The sequence below is a fragment of the Girardinichthys multiradiatus genome, chromosome 8, assembly GCF_021462225.1.
Source record: "Girardinichthys multiradiatus isolate DD_20200921_A chromosome 8, DD_fGirMul_XY1, whole genome shotgun sequence".
In the NCBI taxonomy this organism is placed as follows: Eukaryota; Metazoa; Chordata; class Actinopteri; order Cyprinodontiformes; family Goodeidae; genus Girardinichthys; species Girardinichthys multiradiatus.
In genome coordinates this window covers 21,512,943-21,537,162 of record NC_061801.1, presented here as the reverse complement: position 1 = coordinate 21,537,162, position 24,220 = coordinate 21,512,943, and the positions used below count along the sequence as shown (strand labels likewise).

Here is a 24,220-nt window from a genome sequence, read left to right as displayed (position 1 = left end):
GCTTGTTTTTTAAATTTAGATTATCATACATGAACCAAAAAGTGCTATGTTGTCAGTGTTCTGTTTTGTTACAATAATAGATTTTCCGTCTTTCTCTAAGCATCAAAACAGCTTTAAAAGAGCAATATACAGTGTTTGGGGGGATTGGTAATATAATCCAATTCAGAAAAAAACTTAGTGTGGTGCCATATAATATTTAGTGAACATTAAACTATATGAGGGGAGAAAATGGAATAAAAAAAAAACTGACCAACTTTATGTCTAAGCAGTGCAATGTTTGAGTTATGTGTAGTGGGTTTTGGGCGTTTTGAGTATACTACAACAATAAATACAAATAATATGGTTTGATTTGTATGCAAATTAAATTCACTTCAGTTACAAAAAAACCCATCATAAATATATCACTGTTTTTCTAAATTGTGTTCAAACCTTAGCCCAAGCTTTCTTTTAGGTATTCACATGCTCTGGGATTTTTCCAGGTAGCCACTCCAATTTTCTTCCATTGTCCAAAAACATGCATGTTAACTTAACTGGATATTCTGTTATTTAGAATGAGTGTGTTTGTATGAATGGTTGGGGTGTTCCCCATTTCTCGCCCACTGATCAGTGAGATTATGGAACCAGCCGCCTCCTGACAATAAACACAATTAACTCTGTATTACAAATGGACTGATAGATAGTCCATTTGTTGCATTATATCAGCAATAACATCTATTTTTTTTTATGTCAATTACAACATTCAAAATGTAGAAGAGCGAACAAGAACCTCTAAAATGTTAACAATTAGAAAAGCTGTAATGATTGGCATTTTTTACTGGTTTGAGTAAAAAGAATGCAAAGGTGAGACCAAACACAAGAAACACAATATCAGAACAAAAATAAGAAAAAATTATAAATAAATTAAATAAGGTATTTGTAATTTAACCTAAACTGTGAGAGATTGGTTTTATAATGACGCATACGCCACCCTCCACATTTTTTGACACACCTGGTAAAGGTGTATGAAGCCTTAATAAGTTTATCATTTCTTACACAGAAAACATTAGTAAAATCCAACAATCACTAATCACACAAGACAACTTTTACCATTCCTCTTTGCACATTCCATGCCAAAACTACCTGAACTGTTTGTTGCTGAGAAGCTTAATCCTACTCTTACCTCAGTAACACAGTTTCAGCTAATGTCACAGTAGAGTTTGGCACACTTCACAAGTCCACATTTGTGATGGTAGGAAAGAAAATGTTTATATTATGCTTTGTCGTCATTCTAAAGCAAATACTAGGCATGTGTACAGTGCCTAATGCTTGTTATGGAGATGTCGACCTATGTCCTTTGAAAGACAAAATAAATATAATATTAAGAAAATTGTATATTTTGAAAACAATAAAGTACATACAAAAGAAATGCCTCAATCAAATGTATTTGGAAGATGTTAGGCTTACCAATCATTCTGTGCGGACTTTGTTGAAACAATTTTGTAATATGTATTTTTTTTTCTTAGCTAAATAAATGTAGTTAAATTAAAAGGTTGAATTTTTCAAATTTTTTTTTTGTGTAAAATTTTGGTAATCAAATAAAAAAAATCTACTTGTTTTAAGGCTTTTTACACAACTATTGCAAGAATAAAACAAAAAATTGGTCCACAAGAGCTTTACCTAAAGGATACTGTAAGTTCATATGTTGAAAAAGTACTTTTGGGCAGTCGGCCCTCTTTTATAGGGCACTTCATAATCTATTGTCCTGACAGAAGTGAGGAGCATTACATGCTTAAGGTAATTCTCTAAATCCATAAAACAGTGGTCAGTAACTAATCAAATCTCTGATCATATGTAAATTAGTGACAGTTGCACATTGAACATGTACTTTTATTTTGTTTGGTTAATTCTTTAATATCTTAATATGAATGTGATTTAATGTTGTAATCTTTAATCCAGTACATTTATATAATAGACTGACTTATGTAAATTAATGTACATTTATTCAAATAAATAAACTAAACTGAACTAAACATCTTTATTAGGGGTGCCAATAAATGTGGCCAGTACTCTATTTGTATGACAGCGCAAGATGTGAGAATGGGGTTTGAAAATCCCACACATTTAGAATGTGTTTAACAATTCAAAAGAAAAAGAAAATAACAAAAGTGCAGGAACAGAGCGTACTTGTTCTGGAAGAGGTATTAAACATTGCATAAATAAAATATAATTTAACAATTTGAGCCCTCTTCTTGCAGAACAGAACTACATTAGATAAAAGGGTAAAAATGTCACAATCCCATCAAAAGCCTGTCTCTATATACACCCAATAAAAATGTTTTAAAAGCCTTGGTGAAACCAAAGCACACTATTGTGGATTTTTTAAAACACCTCGGACACTACAATAAATTATTTACAAAGATAAAATGGTGTCTAGACTTCATCAAAGAACACACTGAGCACATGCTGTGCCTTCAATATGTAATACACACGTGAAACTATTAAAGTCCATTATAGCTTCTTCTCTCCCTCCACAGCATGCAGTCATCCAGTGAAAGGGTGAAGCAGCAAATTTGCTAGCTGGCTGACTGGGAGGACAGAGAGGCCTTTCTCACCAGTCAATGGCTGTCCTTAATGAGAATAGAAAGTGATTTAGTAGCTTAATGCTCCAACCTTCAGAAAGCCTGCCTGCCAGCCAGCCTTTGCTTCGCACAGCCAGCTCACTCGCTCGACAGAGGGAATGAAACTGAGAGCAGTGAACATGGAACAATGAAAGAAGGGGGGATGATGGCAAACCACTGTTCAATAAAAAAAGTAGTAATGAGACATTGTCATGATCTCTCAATAACTATATTGCTGACCTCCATATGTCTTTGTTTTGATCGGGCTTCTATTCTACATGGAAGTGACCTCAAAACGACTGCAAATTGAACAACACAACATTCTGCAACTGTTGTTTCTCACTTTTTCGGTTCCAAGCGTTCCCCAAACTCTGTAGATGGACTGAGGCACAGTCATAAAAGCAGATGCATGGCTCAAAGTACAAAGGGAAAAGAGAAGAGGATATTTATCTGCCAAATGGCATTTTTGGCATTTAAATTAAAAAGTAAAATCAGAGAACGCAAAGGTTGGTTTTCATGCAAAGTTTTCATGTTGGTTTTCATGCAAAGTCAGCCCACTCTTGCAGAGCAAATATATCTTCAGAAAGTAAACGCCAAAGACCCTTTTCTGCTATTATGTACTCTGCGATTATCCAATTAGAGATGCTATTCCTCAGACAATTTTAGAGCAGTTGGGTTTCATGCACAACTTCAGATGACCTGTCAAAGATCAGCGTTGCATTGCCCTTATTAACTCAGCTATCTAGAGATGTGAACAGCGTTCACACACTAAATCTGATGTCTGGGATTCCCCAAGGACTTCAAAAACTAAATTGCTGACAGCTATAGTTTAGTTTTTGCAAAGCCGTTTGTTCAGTTTATCTTGCACGTCGTGTGTGCAGCAAATTATATACCTGAGTGAGAGACAATGCCAAGCATATGTATTTGCAGGGCCAAATTACTCTGCTGCATTGGGGCACAGGAATTAAGGAATGTGTTACATTTTAAATTATAATCATTTTTAACTGCATAAGCCAAGAAAGAGGGATATCAGAAAATGATGTGCAAAGTGTCACTACAATATGACACCAAAATCAGTTTACTTTAGGAATAGACACTTTGAGTAGGGGGTAGGACAACTGCTGGATTTCTAGTTGCACATCAAACAAAGAAGCTCCAGCAAATTATGCCTGGGACTATATGATGAAGTCTGTTTTTTGTGGAGGGCTTTCCGCTCTCAAATGTGCAGCATGGCTCACATCATGGAGGGCAAACAGAGTACCACAACTGTTCTTACCGAGCGTGAAGTAGGGAAGAGCCGTGTTGTCCAGATCATCCATTACAGAAATTCGGCCAGGTAGGTCTGTTCGAACGAATAACAGCAGCCGGGATTCGCCTCCTCCTCCCCCCGCTCCACCTCCTCCTCCGGTTCCCCCTCCACCAGCACCACCTGCTACAGCAGCAGCAGCAGCAGCTCCGACCACGCTCCCGGAGGCTCCGCCGGTGAAGCTGAACTCGTTCTCCCGGAGCACGGGCAGGGTAGACACGGTGACGGTTTTCACCTCGCACGGCGTCTCCGCGTCGCTCTCCCTGTCCCGCTCCTCGTCAGGCGACGTCTCACCTTTGCTCCCCCGGAGTGCCAGGCACCCAGTAAGGGAGAAACCCACGAGAAGGATGCGGATGTGCAGCGCTGGTATCCTCGCCATCCCGCTCCTTGTGTGTGGTTCTCTCGCTTTGAGTGGGGCTCATAGGCTGTCCGTTCACTTATAGTACAGTCGCTGCAAAGCAGTCGCGTCCGTCCAGGAGGCGGCAGCACAGGTGTAGTGAGAATGACAACTCTCGGTTCCTCAAGATCCATTCCTGCTATTGTTGAGGGGAACATATTTACTTCACTCCAATAAACATGTGACTTGAAGAATTGCATTAAATCTGTCGAGTTTTATGAGTTACTATTATTTTAAACAGCTAGTCAACATGTTCTTAACTAGGCCTCATTTTCGCCACAAATCGTTTAAATTCCAATTCAGTTTATTGCTGGAGATTTAATTCTAGTTACAGACTGAAAATACACCCTCATTTGGTTTCAGAGTGGAGGTTTAAAACATTTTTCTGTAACATCAATATTTAATACTTTCAATATAAAAAAACGTCTGCTCTTAAACAGGAGGATGAAGGAGAATGTCCAACAACATCCAGTTTGTGACCTTAAGCTCTAGCAACTAACTTGGGTTATGCAGAATGACAGTGATCTGAATCAAGGCACTTAAGTCCACCTCTAAATGACTTAAAATAAGGAAATAATGAAAACAAAATGAATGTTTAAGAATGGCCTAGTCAAGTCTGAACTTTAATCCAATTGAGATGCTGTGTCATAAACTTAATCAGTATGAAAACCTTCCATTGTGGCTGAATTAAAATATTTCTGCAAAGAAGAGTGATCCAGTTTGGCTTCACGTTGATGTAAAACTCTTGTTCCAATTTACTTCAAATACTTAATGGCTTTTATTGTCATCAAGTTTGTCACAGGCTGGTATTATGTTTATGGGGGCAGATGTTTCACAGGGGCTCATGTTGGTTTGGGTAGCATTTTCCCTTTAAAAAGAACAAGAACCTCAAAAAAAGTTGAAAATTTATTTTATATTGACTCGGGTTATCTCTGGCATTAGAATTTGCTGGATTGTCAGAAACATTTAGGTGTGACAACAAATAGAAATAGAAAGAAACTGTAAGAGGCAAATAACTTTTCATGGTATTGTATCAAGATGCACTTGCTTCCTTTATATATGTTATATGCACACAACAAAATACATTTCCATATTCCTAGCTAAGATGGCTAAGATTAGCTAAGATGGTCATGTACTTAGTATATTTTTTTTTTGTTTTTTTTTTTTTGGACAGAAATTATAATCCTACCAGATAAAAAATGAGATAATCTTACAAAATCTCAAGGATTTGAAAGCAGGACACAATCTGAACACACTCTATATTTCTAGCATTTGTTTTTGATTTAATCCCCTAATAGCATTTTTAATGTTCTGAATTGCCTTGTCTATAGAATGTTTGTGGATATGCTTTCCTGTACTGCATTTTTCTCCTGATGATGTCACACTTCATTGTCGTGTGTTCATGGTGCTCAAACAGTTAAATGCCTCCTGGACACTGACATCAACTGGCAATAAGAGCATGTAGAGATTTTTGTATTTGCAACAGTGCATTTTGTTGTGGTATTGCTAAACCCTGGGAATCAAAAGTCATCCTTTCATTGTATACGGCATAATATAAAACCATACATTACTGTAATTGTCTTTATTACTAATATTTTAATTATTAATATTTTTTGTAAGTTTCCCATCTCTGTAAAGATTACGATTTGTTTTCAAGAGCTCTTTACCACTTATCACTCAAACTGTAGTGATAAGGTTTCTGCCGAGGACGGCACAGCCCAGATCAAGTTTTCTATGGCTTATTTGAACGTTCAGTCAATGGGAGTATTTTAGAGAATGGCCTACGAGGTTTGTCTTTGGTTGTGTGTGGCCAGCAGAAGTAGGGGATGCCCAAATCTTCCGCCCAATTAGAAGCTATGAGGTATTAATGTACCAACATTGATAAGTTGTTATTAGAGGAACAGAAACTAAATTGTTTTGTAGAGGACAAAACACAAGTCTAGGTTTCTTCCAACTGGATATGCAGAGAATACATGCATACTCATCTGAGTACTGTACCACGGAAAATTACAGAAAAGGCACATCCATTCGTAGCTAACTAACAAAATGTTCAGAGTTTTTTTCACTTATATAACCCTCATTTGAAATCCTCCTCTAGCTTAGCTTAGAGCTCCACAAATAAGGAAACCAGAGAAGTATTCAGCCTCCAAACTTCACAACGTTCATAGAACTCTGGTAGGATTTATTGCTGTCTGTGGTAAAGCATCATCATATACAGGTCCTTCTCAAAATATTAGCATATTGTGATAAAGTTAATTATTTTCCATAATGTCATGATGAAAATTTAACATTCATATATTTTAGATTCATTGCACACTAACTGAAATATTTCAGGTCTTTTATTGTCTTAATACGGATGATTGTGGCATACAGCTCATGAAAACCCAAAATTCCTATCTCACAAAATTAGCATATTTCTTCCGACCAATAAAAGAAAAGTGTTTTTAATACAAAAAACGTCAACCTTCAAATAATCATGTACAGTTATGCATTCAGTACTTGGTTGGGAATCCTTTGGCAGAAATGACTGCTTCAATGCGGCGTGGCATGGAGGCAATCAGCCTGTGGCACTGCTGAGGTCTTATGGAGGCCCAGGATGCTTCAATAGCGGCCTTTAGCTCATCCAGAATGTTGGGTCTCCAGTCTCTCAACGTTCTCTTCACAATATCCCACAGATTCTCAATGGGGTTCAGGTCAGGAGAGTTGGCAGGCCAATTGAGCACAGTGATACCATGGTCAGTAAACCATTTACCAGTGGGTTTGACACTGTGCGCAGGTGCCAGGTCGTGCTGAAAAATGAAATCTTCATCTCCATAAAGATTTTCAGCAGATGGAAGCATGAAGTGCTCCAAAATCTCCTGATAGCTAGCTGCATTGACCCTGCCCTTGATAAAACACAGTGGACTAACACCAGCAGCGGACACAGCAACCCAGACCATCACTGACTGTGGGTACTTGACACTGGACTTCTGGCATTTTGGCATTTCCTCCCCAGTCTTCCTCCAGACTCTGGCACCTTGATTTCCGAATGACATGCAGAATTTGCTTTCATCCGAAAAAAGTACTTTGGACCACTGAGCAACAGTCCAGTGCTGCTTCTCTGTAGCCCAGGTCAGGCGCTTCTGCCGCTGTTTCTGGTTCAAAAGTGGCTTGACCTGGGGAATGCGGCACCTGTAGCCCATTTCCTGCACATGCCTGTGCATGGTGGCTCTGGATGTTTCTACTCCAGACTCAGTCCACTGCTTCCGCAGGTCCCCCAAGGTCTGGAATCGGCCCTTCTCCACAATCTTCCTCAGGGTCCGGTCACCTCTTCTCGTTGTGCAGCGTTTTCTGCCACACTTTTTCCTTCCCACAGACTTCCCACTGAGGTGCCTTGATACAGCACTCTGGGAACAGCCTATTCGTTCAGAAATTTCTTTCTGTGTCTTACCCTCTTGCTTGAGGGTGTCAATAGAGGCCTTCTGGACACCAGTCAGGTCGGCAGTCTTACCCATGATTGGGGTTTTGAGTGATGAACCAGGCTGGGAGTTTTAAAGGCCTCAGGAATCTTTTGCAGATGTTTAGAGTTAACTTGTTGATTCAGATGATTAGGTTCATAGCTCGTTTAGAGACCCTTTTAATGATATGCTAATTTTGTGAGATAGGAATTTTGGGTTTTCATGAGCTGTATGCCACAATCATCCGTATTAAGACAATAAAAGACCTGAAATATTTCAGTTAGTGTGCAATGAATCTAAAATATATGAATGTTAAATTTTCATCATGACATTATGGAAAATAATGAACTTTATCACAATATGCTAACATTTTGAGAAGGACCTGTAGGTCCCACAATTGACAGGGCTTTAAGGATCTGTTGGTGATGGCCCGGCTGTTTTGCCAGAAGTAGAATGAGGGTGCCTGTTTTTATTCTCAGTTTTGCAAGCAGGAAACATTAAAGCTTTACATTAAAAAAAAAGTAGCATGTAAACTTGAGTTTGAAAAGAATGGCTGAATCATTGTCAAACATATGGATATGCAAGCCTGCATGAACTACAGTGACAAAGCATTTAAATGGGTTTGCAGCATTGATCTTACTACTGTGTTGATTTTATTGCATAAAGCAACTGCACTTGAATCAGCCTAAAATCCTATTTCTAGCTGTTATTGTGTTCCCTTTAACATACATTATTAATATTGTTTTATGTTATGACAACAACATTTTCAGAGTATTTTCTTTCTGTGTAACCATGAACCATATACTTGTTCTAATAACAAAGTCATTTTTGTAATGAGATCAGAAAAATATAATAACCCATTCCTTAATACAATATATCCACTCATTATTTCATATCTTCTATCTTTAAATAAATAACTGCTGACCAAAAATCCAAAGAGTTGTCATTGTTTGCAAGGTATAGCTAAAATGAAAGGGTTACAGCTTTTTATGTGCATGTTCGATGTGCTCACTTATTATATTGATTGGTTCTCAGTGTTTTCAAGATATTGCTTGGGGTTGTGATTATTTTTTCCAGTGTACCCTGGTAAAGTAAATTACCACTGAACCTGAATGCCATGTATTTTATTGAGATTTTATTTAACAAACCAAAACAAAGTATGCAGTAGTGTTCGAAAAAATGGATACTTGCTGTTTCAAATAAAATCTGAAAAGCATGGTATTGGGCACGGTGCTGGTGCAGTGGTAGACTGCACCAGCAGAGGCCTTGGTCAAGGCCTTGGTCCTTGACCACAGCTGTCTTCTGGTTCAAGTCCCAGCCATGACACCCTATGCTGCATGTCTTCACCTTTACTTTCTGTCAACTTTCAAAGAAAAGTGACAAAATAAAGGCCACTATTGCTGCAAAACATCTTTTAAAAATGTGGCATGTGTTTGTTTTTTGTTACCCTGCGTACTTGCATAAGCAATTGCAACTGCAAGTCTTTTTGTTATGATTTGTGGGTGTTTTTGGGTTTTTGTTGGTTTTATTTCACAGTAAAGGTTTTGAATCGTTCTTCTGTTTGTTTTCCTGGTCATGCATTAGTTTTTGTATTCATGTTTTGCTTAGTTGTGGATTGGGCTTCTGGTTATGCTTTGGTTTCATGTTTTTCTAGTTAGATTTATATGTGTTTGTATCCTTGAAGTTCTGGTTTGCCCCTGTCATGTTGTGTTCTGTCTGTTAATTATCTTTATCCGGTTCACCTGCTCCAAGCTAATCTGTTTCCTTGCTCCACCTGGTTTATTCTCCATATATACACTCCTATTCAGTTATTCAGTGCGGAAACATTTTTCAAAACATGTCTTGTCTTCTGGATCATGCTCATGTGTTTCATGCCAAGCCTATCTTGCCACTCAGCCCATGTCTGCTTTTGCATGTTTTGCCTGCCCGTTTATTGTTTCTATTTTGTTCCTGCCTCCTCCGTGAGTGAGTTTTTGTTTTTTATTCATTAAATCCTTTTTTTTTCACTTATCGTCATGCTGCCTGCTGTTCTGCATTCTGGGGTCCTCTATCTCGCAAGCCCTAACATCTTTACCCACTTTTGGGGTATGTCTCTACCAGCTTTACACATCTCTTCAAATCCAGTCAGATTAGCTGGAGATCATAATTTGTAACAGATTCTTTATCAATTTAAGGTCATTCTAGCACATGTACAAGCTTTGTATGAACCATTTCATAGTAGCACAGACTATATCTTTAGGGTTGTTGTCCTGGTACAAGATAAATCCCTACAGCAGTGTAAAATCTTTTGAATGCTCAAACAGGTTTTCTTTCAGGATTGCCTTTTTATTTAGTTCCATCTATCTTTCAATGAACACTCACTAACTTCTCTCTTCTTGCTGAAGAAAATCATCCCCATAGCATGATCCTGCCACCACCATTCTTTGCTGCAGTATTAGTTTTACATTACATGTAGTGCTTTGCATTGAGAATTACATTGAAGTTTGTGATTGTGACATGTCAAAATGTGAAAACGTCAAGGGGTGATTTATGCAAGCCACTTTACATGTTTTTGATTTAAAGCAATTCCTTGCTGTAAATTATTTAAAAGTAGCAATGGTTATTAATAAAACTGAATTATAGTAAATGATTATTTCACTGAATTTATAAACTCCTGACTTTTGTTAATTTTTCTTGCTGTTGTTCTCTGCTCCTGGAATGCAGATCCATATTTAAACGATAAAAATGTGACCCAGCCCTAAAAATTAATCATCAGTTTCTTCACTTCATTCCTCCTACAGCTTCTCAATAATAAAGGTTTTGTTTTTCATTTCACTTCACATGTACCTCATGGGGTGCCATGATAATGGTGTTGATCCAATGTGTTTCTGAAGTCCACTGTCAATGCAGCCATCTACCAAGAAATTCTTGAGTACTTCCTTCTGCTGAAAAGCTTTATGGAGATGCTGATTTCATTTTCTAGCAGGACTTGGCACCCACCTACGCTGTTAAAGGTACCAGAAGCTTGTTCAATAACCCTGGTGTTACTGTGCTTGATTGGCCAGCAAATGTTGCCGTGCGTTGGACTGGCGACCTGCCCAGGGTGTACCCCACCTCTCGCCCATAGACCACTGGAGATAGTGACCCTGTATGGAAGAAGAAGTATAGAAAATGGATGGATAGATGGATTACCTGTAAGCCATAATCATCAAACTTAAAAACTTAAAATATTTCAATTTATGTGTAATGAATCTATATAAGAGTTTGACTGTCTGAAATAAGTAACAAAAAATTTAGAACTTTTTCATGATGTTCTAATTTTTTCAGATGTACCTGTATTTTCAATGGGTAGGAGACACTGCTGTTTAAATCAAAGCAGTCCTGTCTTGTTTTCTTTAACAAGAAAAAAGTTTTCTCCTGCCAGCCCTTTTAAATAAATTATGTGTTTGTTCTTTTAGTTATGTGCATGAACTGTAAAAAAGCAGCTTAGTAATTCCTGTTAAATAGTTTAGTAGCTTTGGGCTGGAAAAATTGGGAACTTGAATATTTTTGTTTTGTGGGTGAATCAGATGATGGACTCAAACTGGTTGTAAATACTTTCTAAACCTTACCAGACTGAAAGGCAACAATAATTCCTTTAATAAGATGTTGGCTAACAACTTTTCTTCTTGGCTTTGTGTTCTTAGACATATGAATGCTCAGGACCAACAATGACAAAAGTTCTATTTTCTAGAAGTGCTTACGCTTGCTGATGATCATTTAATCGCATTTAATTAACACCACCTGCCTATCTCCCCTTTAGTTACTGTTGTATTATAGGTTTTTACACATATCTTGATGGTAAACAGATGTTGCATTTACATAGTTAACATCCTAGTCAGGAGCAGGTTATTTTTTCTAGGCTTTAATATGCTCAGACTTCAAATTTAGATTGTGTCATTTTCAAAAACACAGCTTTAATCCTGTGTGCCTGTGTGCCTGTGTTACATCCATACATAAAGAAATGACATCCTGTCAGTCACTGCAACCCTTACAGTTCTTTGCATTAACACAAATGCTCCCTTTCCTTTTGTGTTAATTTGACAATTTAGTTGCTATGCCATAATGATTTCCTGATAGAAAAGTTGACTACAAAGATTAGCCCAAAGGCCAATTCTGACAATCTTCTGGGTCCCAATCATAAAAGTGCTGACACCGTGGAGAGATCTTGTGTGGGCCCACGGAGCATATGCCATAATTGCGCAGACATGACCTCTTCTGCAGATGGATTTCATTGACTGGTGTCTGCTTTTAATGGGCAAACAGTAACAAGGGAACAGATGGGAATGATTGATGTTGATGTGTTAGCAAGGTGGTGGAGAGCTGCAAGTAGCAACTTAAACAAGAGTCTGGAAAGGCAAACGGCATTGTTATTAGCTGATGGAGAGCTTTTAAATGCTCTGTGGTATGTTATTTGAGATTTATTGCTAAGGAAATTGCTTCGACCTGCACACCACGGCAGCATCTCACTCCCTTGAAATTGAATTTGACAGACAACAACCTACTGTCCACTGCAAGAAGACTGAGGTGGTTAAACAGATTTCTGTTGCATAATAAGCAAAGAACCTGACCTTTTCCATCCTCACTCCCATCAGCATGTCTGGTAGATAGCTGTTTGATGACAACAAATGATTGTTCTGTCTTCTACTTTGTTTTCTTGGGTTAGGTGTTAATAATGTACTTACAGGTAAAGTTGTATTCCTAATTTATGGATATTGTTCATATTATTAGATATTTTAGAGATGATTTTATGTTATAGACCAACACAAAGTAGAGCATAATTGGAAGGAAAATGATACATGGCCTAAAAAATACTCTTTACAAATAAAAAGTGTGGTGTGTATATGTATTCGGACTGCTTTACTATGACAATCCTAAATAATAATATCCAGCTGCCTGCAGAGATCACCCAATTAGTAAAAAGAATCCACCTGTGTTTAATTTAATCTCAGCATCACCAGAGCTTATGTGTGAAGGCTTCAGAGGTTTGTTAAAGAACATGAGTGAACAAACAGCATCATTAAGATCAAGGAACACAACATACAGGTCAGGGATAGAGCAGCAAAGAGGCTTAAAACAGTATTAGGTTAAAAAAGAATAGCTCTAGCTTTCAACATGTCACAGAGAATTGTTTAATCAATTATATGAAAATTGACTTAGAATTGCAGAAATGCAAACCTACAAAAACATGAGAAGTCATGTTTAAAGTTATATATCGACATAGTGGGACACTACAGAAATGTGGAAGAAGGTGTTCGGGTAAGATTAGACAAAATTTGAACTCTTCGGGCAACATTGAAATGCTGATTGGCTGTGCTGAAGGTTCACCTCACAGCAGGACAATGACCCTAAGCATTAGTCAGAGCAGCAATGGATTGGTTAAGATCTAAGCTTTTTCATGTGTTGTGATGGCTCAATCAAGCTCAGAGCTAAATGTACTTGAGAATTAAAAAAAACTTTAACATTTATCTTCACAGTGGCTCTCTATTTAATCTATGTAAAAAAAAAAAAAGGCAAAAATTTCAATCTCTATGATTTGCAAAGCTGTTAAACATACCCCAAAGAACTTGCAGTTGTATTTGCAGAGAAGAATGGTTCTACAGGGTGTTGTGAAAGTGACAAGATATAAAAAGGTTCATTGGGTATGAATACTACAAGGCATTTTATCATTTTAGTCTTTGAAAGTGCATAAATAATTGGATGTAATGACCTGTGAATTTCTTGTAAGAATGACCCACACAATTAGAATGCTTCAGTAGCATTCAGATCCAATTGCTATCACAGAAATAGTACACATGTTGTGAGTACTGAATCTATTGCATCTAATGTGGGTGGGATTTGGCACTCAGTGTGAGCTCTGTGATTATGTACATAAATATAATAAGTAATCATGACTGAACTCAACCTTTTTCTTATTAGCGTTAAAGCCTTAAAAAAAAGACAGGCAGTTGTTAATGCATATTAATTGTGCCACCCCGGTAGTTGTTTCATGCAAACCCACAAATGTCAGCTTCATGCTGATTAGAGGAAATGTCAGGGCAGGATCACCAAAATCATTATAAGTCATCCTATGTGAGCAAAAGACTTCTATAATACCTCTGAAACCCTCAGACAGAAAGAAGGAGGCGATCCATGTGGTGGCAGTAGAGGAAAAGATGAGAATTTTCTAAAATCAGATAAATTAATCTTCCAAATAATAGTAATGCATATTGGGAATAGCTAGTGAACGTCAAGGCTATCAATCTGATAGTTGTTGAAAAACTGCAGCATGGACCACCCTATCAACTTAGCCAACATTCTTACCATTTGAGTCATGATTAAATAAACTATACAGTGAAACTCATGAAGCCTCAGAAATATCTTGTTCTCATACTTTCCTCTTCATGATGTGATTTGTTAGTAAAAAGCTATGGGCCATGCTGGCAGTGCCAACCTTTACTATCTTTGATTAGTTTAAGTTATCTGGAGACCGCTCCAGTTCTGCAGGTATAAACAAAGAGCCCCTCAATTAGTAACTGGGTTACACCTGGAGGACAAACCCACTGCCACACACACCCACCAAATGCACAAAAGCACATGGCAAATATCATCTAACAAATTGGTTTAGTGGGCGCTGAGCGTGCATTCCAGTAAATGTGTACAGCACCAGTACTGATAAGTCCTTTTAGTTCAAAGCACAAAAAAAACTTCTAATCTGTTCCTCCTAATTTGTCATGTGATGTAAGACATGTGGGGGTTAGAGCGCATCAAATCCTCCATCGGTGCTGGTGAATTTTCATGAAATCAAGAAAGATGTTGGGATGTAATCATCAGTGTTTCAGTTTAATCTGCAGTTTCTCCCCGTTTCTGTGTGATTCACGGGGGAGAAGTTGGCTGAGTTCTTGTAGCAGCATCAGCAATTTGTTCAAATGATCTTTTTTTGTTGTTTTCGTCCTCCACAGAGGACATGCAAATTTAGGATTTCCACTATAATAAAATATGAGGGACAGCTTTTTGACTAAAGTATTGAGAGAGGTAAGCATTTAAACTTTCTTAAAGAAGAGGAAAAGCTCAAACATTTGGTAATTGATTGGTAAATTAATTGGTGATTAAAATAAAGAAACATGTTTTACATATATTTGATTCCAATGTGGGAGTAGAGTTTAAAATGCCTATGGTTAACAAATAGCATTTTTGAACTATGGCGTTGAAATGCATTTGCTATTACTGAAGCTTGAGCTTAAAAGCTCTGTTGAAACCGTTTCTTGTTGAAGATATCAGAAGATTTAGGCTTAAGCTGATTCCTTGCTGTTTCCACCCTGTTCTGATTGTGACAGGAGGCTGATTTGTGCCTACAACACTGGTATCATGGACTGCTGTCATTGAAGAAAAGGCTCTACCTCACTGGCAGTGCTGTAACTTTCTTGACAGAGTCTAAGAGTTAAAAAATTTACCTCTGGACGACCCCGCATCATGGTCAAATCCACCTCCATTATCTGCACTGAGTGCTGACAGGTCAGCTGTCACTCGTGTTTACCATCCACATCTTGGCCCACTGGTGCATCCATCCATTAGGCCTGTTTGTGATTGACTGTCGAGGTGGTATACTCCAGCAAGGTCAGAAGAATGGCCCTATGCTCATTGTTCTGGCCTTGCTCCTTGTGATTACTTTCAGCTTTGTCTCCTCCGTTCCCTGAATCCATATGTCACAAGCCTTAAAAGCAGTGTAATATAGCCGTCATATGTCAGGCAGGTTTTATTGAAGCATTTAAGCTGCAAAATACTCTACTGTCGAAAGTTGATTGGGGAAAGGAATTATAACCTGGATATTTTCAGCCATGCACTTGTCTGGATTTTATTCTTTTCTCAAGCTATAACTGCAAAATTAAAATGATTAACTCAATCAAAGATACAACATTTCTATACGATCTTATTTTTTTTTTACCAACAAAGGTTGTAGTTTAAGCTTCCACAATTCACATAGTGCTTTCTTTATTCATGTACAGTGCCTTGCAAATGTTGGCATGCTCCTTGAAATATTTAATGTTTTCATATTTTCTTATTCAATTTCATTCAGTTTATTTATATAGGACCGATTCACAAAACATGTCGTCTCAAGGCATTTTACCAAGTTAATTAAATTGAATGCTACTGATTCAAGTCAAGTACATACATTCCAAATGATGCTAGTTATCAAACAATGCAGTCAAGTTCAGTTTATTATTAGAATTGTATAATAGTTTTCTATCTAAGGAAACCCAACAGATTGCATCGAGTCACTGACTTGCAGCATTCAATCCTCCTGGATGAGCATGTAGCAACATTGCAAGGTTGCTTGCATTGTGTTGTTCACTTTCCCTCACACCGAGCATGCATGTAGCTACAGTGGAAAGAAAAACTCCCCTTTAACAGAAAGAAGCCCCCAGCAGCACCAGGCTCAGTGTGAACGGCCATCTACCATGACTGACTGGGGATTTGAGAGAACAGAGCAGAGACAAAAAATAACACAGAAGCACTAATCCAGGACTATGTTCTATGTGAAAGAAAAGTGAGACATTAAAAGTAGTAATAGCTTCTACTGTGGCTTCATCTAGGTGAGAAAACCTGCTATGCAGATAGGCAGTTTTCAAGTCTAGAGAATGAAAGAGAGCACAGACAGTTAGTCACAGTAGACGCTCAGCCAGTAGTTATGTCAAGGAAAGACAGGGTTAAACACTGAAAGACAGAGCCAAGTGTATCATCTGAGAGTACTAAGTTGTTGGTAGCAGTAGTCCCATTTTTAATATTAAGACTAGTTTTAAGCCTTGTCTTAAAAACAGACAGGGTGAATAATAGACTAAAACTGGGTGCTGGTTCCACAGGACAGGAGCCTGATAACTAAAAGATCTGCCTCCAATTCTACTTCTAGAGACTCTAGGAACCACCAGTAAACCTGCAGTCTGACAACAAATTGCTCTGTTTGGAATATATGAAACAATCAAATCTCCTATGTATGATGGAGCTTAATTTCTAAGGGCTTTATATGGGAGAAGAAGAATTTTAAATTCTATTCTTGATTTAACAGTGAGCAAATGAAGGGAAGCTAAATTGGAGAAATATGATCTTTCTTTTTAATTTTCATCAGAACTCTTACTGCATTTGTGGACATCCTGATAGTAAAGAAATACAATAGTCCAGCCTTGAAGTAACAAATGCATGGACTATTTTTCACTGTCACTCCTGGATAGGATATTTCTTATTATTGACAATATTCTGGAGGCGACAGAAGAAAATCCTAGAAAACCATTTATTATGGGATTTAAATTACATGTCCTGGTCAAAAATTACACCAAGGTCTTTGGTTAAAGGAACTGAGATGCTCAGAATTCTATCTAACTGGTTGGATTCATCAGGATTTATGGATAAATACAGCTGACAGCTGAATATCATCAGCATAACAGTGGAAATTTATTCAATGCTGCCTGATCATTTTATCTATTCGAAGCATATATATATATATATATATATATATATATATATATATATATTAAAAAGAACTGATTCAAGCGCTGAATCTAGTGGTACTCAACAGTTAAACCTGCAGTTTGAAGATTTATTATTTACATAATCAAATTACAAATGACCAGCCTAGTGCTGTTTCCCTGATTCCAACCTTTTAAGAATATTGTGATAAAATATATCAAATGCAACACTAAGACCTAACAGGACAAGTACAGACACAAGTCTATTTTCTGAGGCCATGAGAATATCATTAGTGACTTTTGCCAGTGCTGTTTCACAGTTATGAAGCGCTCAGAAACCTGGTTGAAACTTATGGGAAGAAACTTGTGCCATCAGAAGCTGAATTTGAATTGCTCAGACTGAGTCTGTATTTGTGTAATTTGAAATTAAATGCATTGGTTTGAAAATGAATTTCACTAAACTGAAACGGAATATAATAGTTTAAAACTGAATTTGTCTGCTTTGAAAATTGCTTTGCTTTGTATTGAAAATTCAGGTTGATTACTTTCACTTTCAGGTCTGAAATTCATTTAGCATAAGTAACATAAGTGTTACTGTTTGACCATCACTTGTTTACATGACGCTTCTCATAGAAGTTCATTTGACTTGGTGATTGACATCCCCCAAGCTCATGTATCCTGCACTGCTCCAGCTCAACACGCCTTAAAGGAAGTTTAACCTGATGTGAAACGTAAATCAATGAATATGTGTTTGATTAAGATGTGGATATCCTCGAGGACCCGGATGTGTGACTCAAAAAACTGAATTTTGGACCTGAAATTGAATTACAGATCTGAAAGTGAAAGTAGTCAAACAGAATTTTTGATACAACAATATACATTTTAAAAGCAAATGAATTCAGTTTCAAACCATAAAATTCAGTTTCAGTTTAGTGAAATTCATTTTCAAACCAATGCATTTAATTTCAAATTACACAAATACAAATTCAGTCAGAGCAATTCAAATTCAGATTCTGATTGCACAAGTTTCTTCCCATAGAAACAGATCATTACTGTGTAAATGCTCACATATTTGGTAAGCAACTATATCATTGTAAAATTTCAGATTTTAATGTATTTTATTAAGATTGTAGTGTATCTGATACATCCACACAAAGAAGGGCATAATTGTTAGTGGCAGGTAAAGGATACATTGATTTTCAGAGTCTTTTACAAATAAAAATCTAAAAAGTGTGGTGTGCATTTGCATTTTGTCCTTGTTTTCTTAATGGAGGAGTGGGAAGAAGACAGCCATTGTTTAAGGAAACCCATAAGAAGTCCTGCTGATAGTTTGCCATGAGCCAGGTAGGGGCCACAGCAACCATGTTGAGCAAGGTGCTCTTGTCAGATGAGACCAAAGTAAACCTTCTAGCCTACATGCAAAATACTGAGTGGGGTTGAAAACTTCCAATGTCCATCTCTAGAAATGCAAAGCTGGTGGAGGGATGCCCCAAAAGATATAAGTGCTGTACATGTTGGTACCACAAACCACTGAGCAATAGACCTGAGTTTAATGTTGAGGCCACATGCTGTATGAACATCAGTGTGTGGAAAAAGTCTTTGTAATGTAGTTTATTTTTGAGAGATGGAGAGAATAGCAGTAAATATAATGTCATAGTTTGGGTTTTAGATGGACCCAAATGCAGACAGAAGCAGAGGCAGGAAGTTGAAATAAGTGTGTTAACATAAAGAGAAACAGGACCTTTTACTGGCATGAACAGCATAACAGAAGCAATGGCGAGATGGGGAACATGAAGTCAACAAAAACCAGTCAAGAACAGAGAGAATCAGAGAACATATATACTGAGAAAGGGTTGAAAAATGACAGGCAAACCAGATGAGCTAATAAGATGAAATGAGTCACAGCTGAGGCAGAGAGAGAAGGCAGAACAGCTGAAGGAGGGAGACTAACCAAATTTTTGATCAAAGTCTCTCAGAATAATCAGCTTATGTGAACACCATTAATTAGACACTTTTAAATCAGCCCGATTAGGCATGTGCTTCAATAAGTTCATTTGAACACAAATTATGTCACTGGTACAGGTTGTCACTTACTCACTGTAAAACCATTTGGTATTGTCCAGGAATTTTCTTACCACCTTAGTGGTTTCCCACCACCAAGCTGAAGATCAATGGGTCTTTGAAAGATGTACAAAAAACATTAAAGGCGTTTCTGAGAATGAAAGTTGGTTTTACTTTTCTTCAAACTGACCTAGCCATTGGTTTTTACCAAATAGCTTCACTGTTTTCATGTGATTGAGGGAGACTTCATTGTGATTGAGCTTGGAAGAAAAATTGGCATTTTAATCATCTATCATGAATTTGTTAGAGTTCATGCCTCTTTGTAAGCCATTTCCAAGAACAGTTCAAATTCTTTGGAGTAATTAATTATCTTGCCATTTAGAATGTGATTGTCATTGGTATCACATTTCATTGCAGAGCATTTCCAAGACCAAATATCTGATATGGATACCATATAACCTTATCTTGACCTGTTTATATTGCTCACACACAAAATTGAGATGCTCAGAATTGTTTTGGCGCCAGGTAATGTGCTTTTTTTTATTTTAATATTATTGAATGTCATCTTTTAACTCAGACACTCCCAATATGTTAGCACTGACTGACAACTAGCCTACTAAATGGACTCATTACCCAGGTGTAGTGTGTTAAAGTATGTCACCACAGGCTCATGATTGAGCATCATCACCTCTTTTCAAACTCAACCAGGCTGTGGTGCTGCTGGTCATCCTTTAACAGGTTAAAGGCTTCCTTCAGCAATCAGTGATTTAGGCACATGTGTGTCAAAAATGCCTCTTAAAGTAGCAGGAAGGGTGTAACAGTTTTCTTAAGACGTCTTGATGTATTTTGTAGCATCTCTTACCAACATCCCAGGCACAAAGCAGTTGTGTTAAACATTGGAAATGGCAACTGTTAATTTTCCTAAATGTTTGAGGTCTGCGTTAATAAAAATTCTGACTACTAAAAAACATGATTTACCTGCCCTGACAGTGTCAACGTATCTATTAGGCAATAAGAAAAAGTGACCTTTTTTGTCACCCACACGACCTTTGGTACTGCTGTATTCTTCATTATCAGTAAAGCATCACCTGCATAGCAGATATTACTGCAAACTGAGCTCTGGGTATACCAGCGCATATTGTATCAAATTGCCTAACTCTTCCTTCCTGATCAGCTCATGTAACTGTAAGTCTCGACCTGATACAGAAATAGTTTACTGTACAAGGGGTCGTATTAGGGAGAAGGACAATGCTATTGGCAATGCAGAAATGACTAGAAATATGCTGTATCACATTTAAATGCTATTGATGTGTTCTGACAACTATTGTAAGGCTTCTGGCTGATCAAAAGGAGCTCAAACTCAATGTGCAGACATCTCCACATGACCCTCCCAAATAACAGCAGCAGGAATATAAATGCCTTCAAACTAATTAGAAACTATTCAGTGAGGTTAGTATGTTTCAGTTCTACTTCTACCACCACCAGACTAAAAACACAGGTGAAGAATGTCTAAAACCTGACTAAAACAAAAAAATCTAATTAGCGATATCATACACAAATGAAATCATCACTGACTGCATATAATGGTTGATTCAACCCCAAGTTTAGAGCTTGCACTAAATGACGGCTGAAGGAGGAGAAAGAAATCTCTCTTAAAAGGAATGCACCTCCAGCAGAACCAGACCCAGAAAGGCTGCCCATCTGCTCAGACTGGCTGGGAATGGAAGGACAGTGCAGTCACAGAGAACGACAAAGCACCAGGCCAGGAACACCTGATAATGGGAAAAAAGTCAAAGAAAGAAAAGGACAGTATGGTGACATAATCGGTCATTGAAATAACAAAACTAAAGATAAAGCTCAAGGTAACCCAGGAAACCTAAACTTTAAGACTAACTAAAATGAATGTCTCTGCATAGAGTCAACAGTTGAGTAGCAAAAATATACATAACTATTAAACTTTTTCAGATTTTGTCACATTGCAACGTAACAATTGTAGTAATTTTATTGGGATTTTATATGTGTAACTTTACTTAGTATAAATAGAGCTGATCTGTAAAGGCCTTTGAGACATTTTTTAGAGAACAATAATGAACAAGCAGCATCGCAAAGACCAAGGTACATACAAGGAAAGTCAAGGATAATCTCTGAAAAAATGTTAAACAGGGTTAGATTATGAGACAGTACCCAAAACTTTAAACATTTTACTGAAGACTGTTCAATGTATCATCTGACAAAGAAGAGAGTATGGCACAACTGCAAACTTAAATCCTCCTAACAGACTGGGAGAGCATTAATCAGAGTATCATCCAAAAAACCCATTAAGAAAAAAAACTCTGGAGAAGCTGCTGATGTCCACTGCGGTGGATTGCTGCCAGGACTACTATTAGTCATGGACTCTTCAAATCTGGCCTTCATCAAAGTAAAGCCATTAAGACATTTTCTACAAGGCATATAGGGGAAAATGATTATAAACATACAGCCAGAGCTACAATGGATTGGTATGATCAAAGAACATTCATGTGTTACAATTGCCCAATCAATTTTCAGACCTGTCCTTTTGAGAATCTGTGGCAACACTTAGAAATTGCTATTCACAGACATGTCTGTTGTAGTCTGAATGAGCTTGAGCTATTTTAAAAAGAAGGGTTAAAGTGTTTAGTCTGCTGTAATACTGGTAGAGACATTGCCCTAAAGACTTGCAGGTGTAATTGCAGGGAAAGGTGGTTCTACAAACTATTGACTCAAGAAGACTTAATATGAATGCCACACTTCTCAGATTTTTAATTTTGAGAAAAAATTAAAGCCATGTCTTTTTTCCTACCCACTTTACAAAATACAACGTTCTGCTGGTCTGTCGTACAAAATTTTTAATAATACAATGTTGTTGTGGTTTTAATATGACAAAATGGAAAACAATTCATAGCCCTTGAATCCTTAGACACTGTATATGTTTACTTCATACATTTAACCAGGATAATCTAAAACAAAAGCCCTTCCTAAACCTTTAACAGGGAAATTCCTTTTTTTATTTACTGCTGTATTTGTTCAAATGGATAAACCAGGATTGTGTGCCACCAACTCCTTACCTATGTCAGAGGTACTTGTGTCAGGGCGAGAAAGATAAAAAAACAGTTTTCGGTCTCCTGATATGAGAGAACATCAGGAGAGAAAGGATCTGCAACATTTGTCCTTTTATTCAGCCAGAACTCCGCCTAGGATCCTGGGTTCATGCCTTAATGCCTCGAAAGGACTTACAGATTAAACATCATAGTATTGTGATACGTCCATATGCACTTGCTGAGGTCAAATGTAAAACGAATGGATTGGTACATGCTTAAGATTTGGTGTGGACATCAAACTGCCGATATAAAATATTTTTACTGCAGGCACTTAGCTAACCGATAAGATGTGTACAATAAACACTAGTAATAGATAAGTGTGAGCTCTAAACAGTGCTGCCTCAGGAGGTATAACCTGACTGGAGTTGTAGCAGTAAATAACAGATGCAGTTATTGCAGGTGTAAAAAAAGAAAAGCTTCAACATATTAATCTACAAGGATTTAAGGCCAGCTGAGTCCTAGAGATTACAGATCAAATCATATACTTGATATGGTTTTGGAACGCTGCTTTAAACTTTGTTCATCACCGTAGTGTTTTTATGAACACAAAACAGAAGGGCTCACAAACAAAACAATTCTATAACTGTATGCCACATTGCAAGAACACCTCACTGATAATAGATGTTGTGTTCTTGTAAAGAAGATACAATCTCTATGTGCCCAAAAGTCATTTTCCTCTGGGCACAGCATAGCTAGATGTTGGCTTTAGACTTGAAAGTGACAAAAAGACTGCTTTATGTATATGAAGAGAATTTATTTGATATTGCTTTTCTAAAGACACACTGGCACTCCTACTGTTTATATCCTGCCGTTTATTTTAATATGGGTAAATGGAAAGCATCTGCGAGAAAGAGCTTTGGCTCAGTCAGTCAGCATTTATCCTCAGCACTGAACATTTCAAAATTTAATTTTACCTTCCATTTTATACTCTCTGGAAATGCCACATGTCATCAACTCTGTTAGAAAAAACACAGCGAGGAGCAAAAACATCTACAGCTTAAGTATTGTGGGATGTTTATACGTGGGAGGAGCAGACAGTTGGCCATTTAATTTTAATACCACTCTAGTCAACAGGAAAACAAAGGTTGAAGTGCTCCCTGGTGCATTTTTAAACTAATCATGAAAGAACTATAGAAAACAAAACATACATTTTTTCATATAACACTGCTTCATTATTTACCCAGTTGTTTTGTTTCAAATTTTCAATTTCAAAGGTATCACTATGTCACTATTGGTGGACACTATGGAAAGCATCTTACTCTATAAATAAAAACTGTTTATTAGTGGGGACGTAGGAGTGGAATCACTGCACAAACTGCGTGGAAGGTGGTAGAAAATGGAAGACTATGAATGTTAAAACATTTTTTCCCGTCATGCATTGCTATATAGCAAATGGTAAATTGATGCCCAGCGAGAGAAAAAGTGGGCAATAACAGGCTTTATAAAATGGCTGGGTACATTGGTGTTCACACAAAGAAAATGCTAATAACCCCAGCAATTTCTATAAATAAAAAAATTCTGTTAAATTTTTAATGAATAAGAAATGCAATGGTAAAATTTATTTAAAATTGATCAGTGGGTGAGCAAGGGGGGCAATGGTCATCCCTATAAATTTGCTTGACCCTGCTCTGAACAAATCCCTTACTCTCAGCCCCAATAGGGCCAAACAATCCTATTAGCATCATTCTTTTTTATGAACATGCCAGCCCAAGGTTATCAATGGCCCCCATCTGGCTACCCCTTTAAAAACCTTCTGGTGCCGGCATTGGCATTTATGCAATGCAAGAGAGAGAATAAAATTGGTGTCTGAAGGTCAAAATGAAGTTCACTACACTAAGACTCCAA

The 24,220-nt window shown here is 37.4% G+C and overlaps 1 protein-coding gene across 6 annotated transcripts in view; it reads right to left on the bottom strand.

Annotated features, from left to right (window-relative positions):
* LOC124872311 (astrotactin-2-like) overlaps positions 1–4,448 on the bottom strand; it is a 513,868-nt gene extending 509,420 nt beyond the window's left edge. For 4 of the 6 annotated variants that reach the window (XR_007039251.1, XR_007039252.1, XM_047372151.1 and 1 more), the window contains exon 1: positions 3,874–4,448. Coding sequence is in view for 4 of the 6 variants with exons in the window: in XM_047372151.1 (XP_047228107.1) it covers positions 3,874–4,282 (409 nt within the window). In the remaining 2 variants the exon portion in view is untranslated. The remainder of the gene's footprint in view (positions 1–3,873) is intronic. The other 2 variants (XM_047372149.1, XM_047372150.1) reach the window with 1 other exon arrangement.
* Between the last annotated feature and the right edge of the window lie 19,772 nt (positions 4,449–24,220).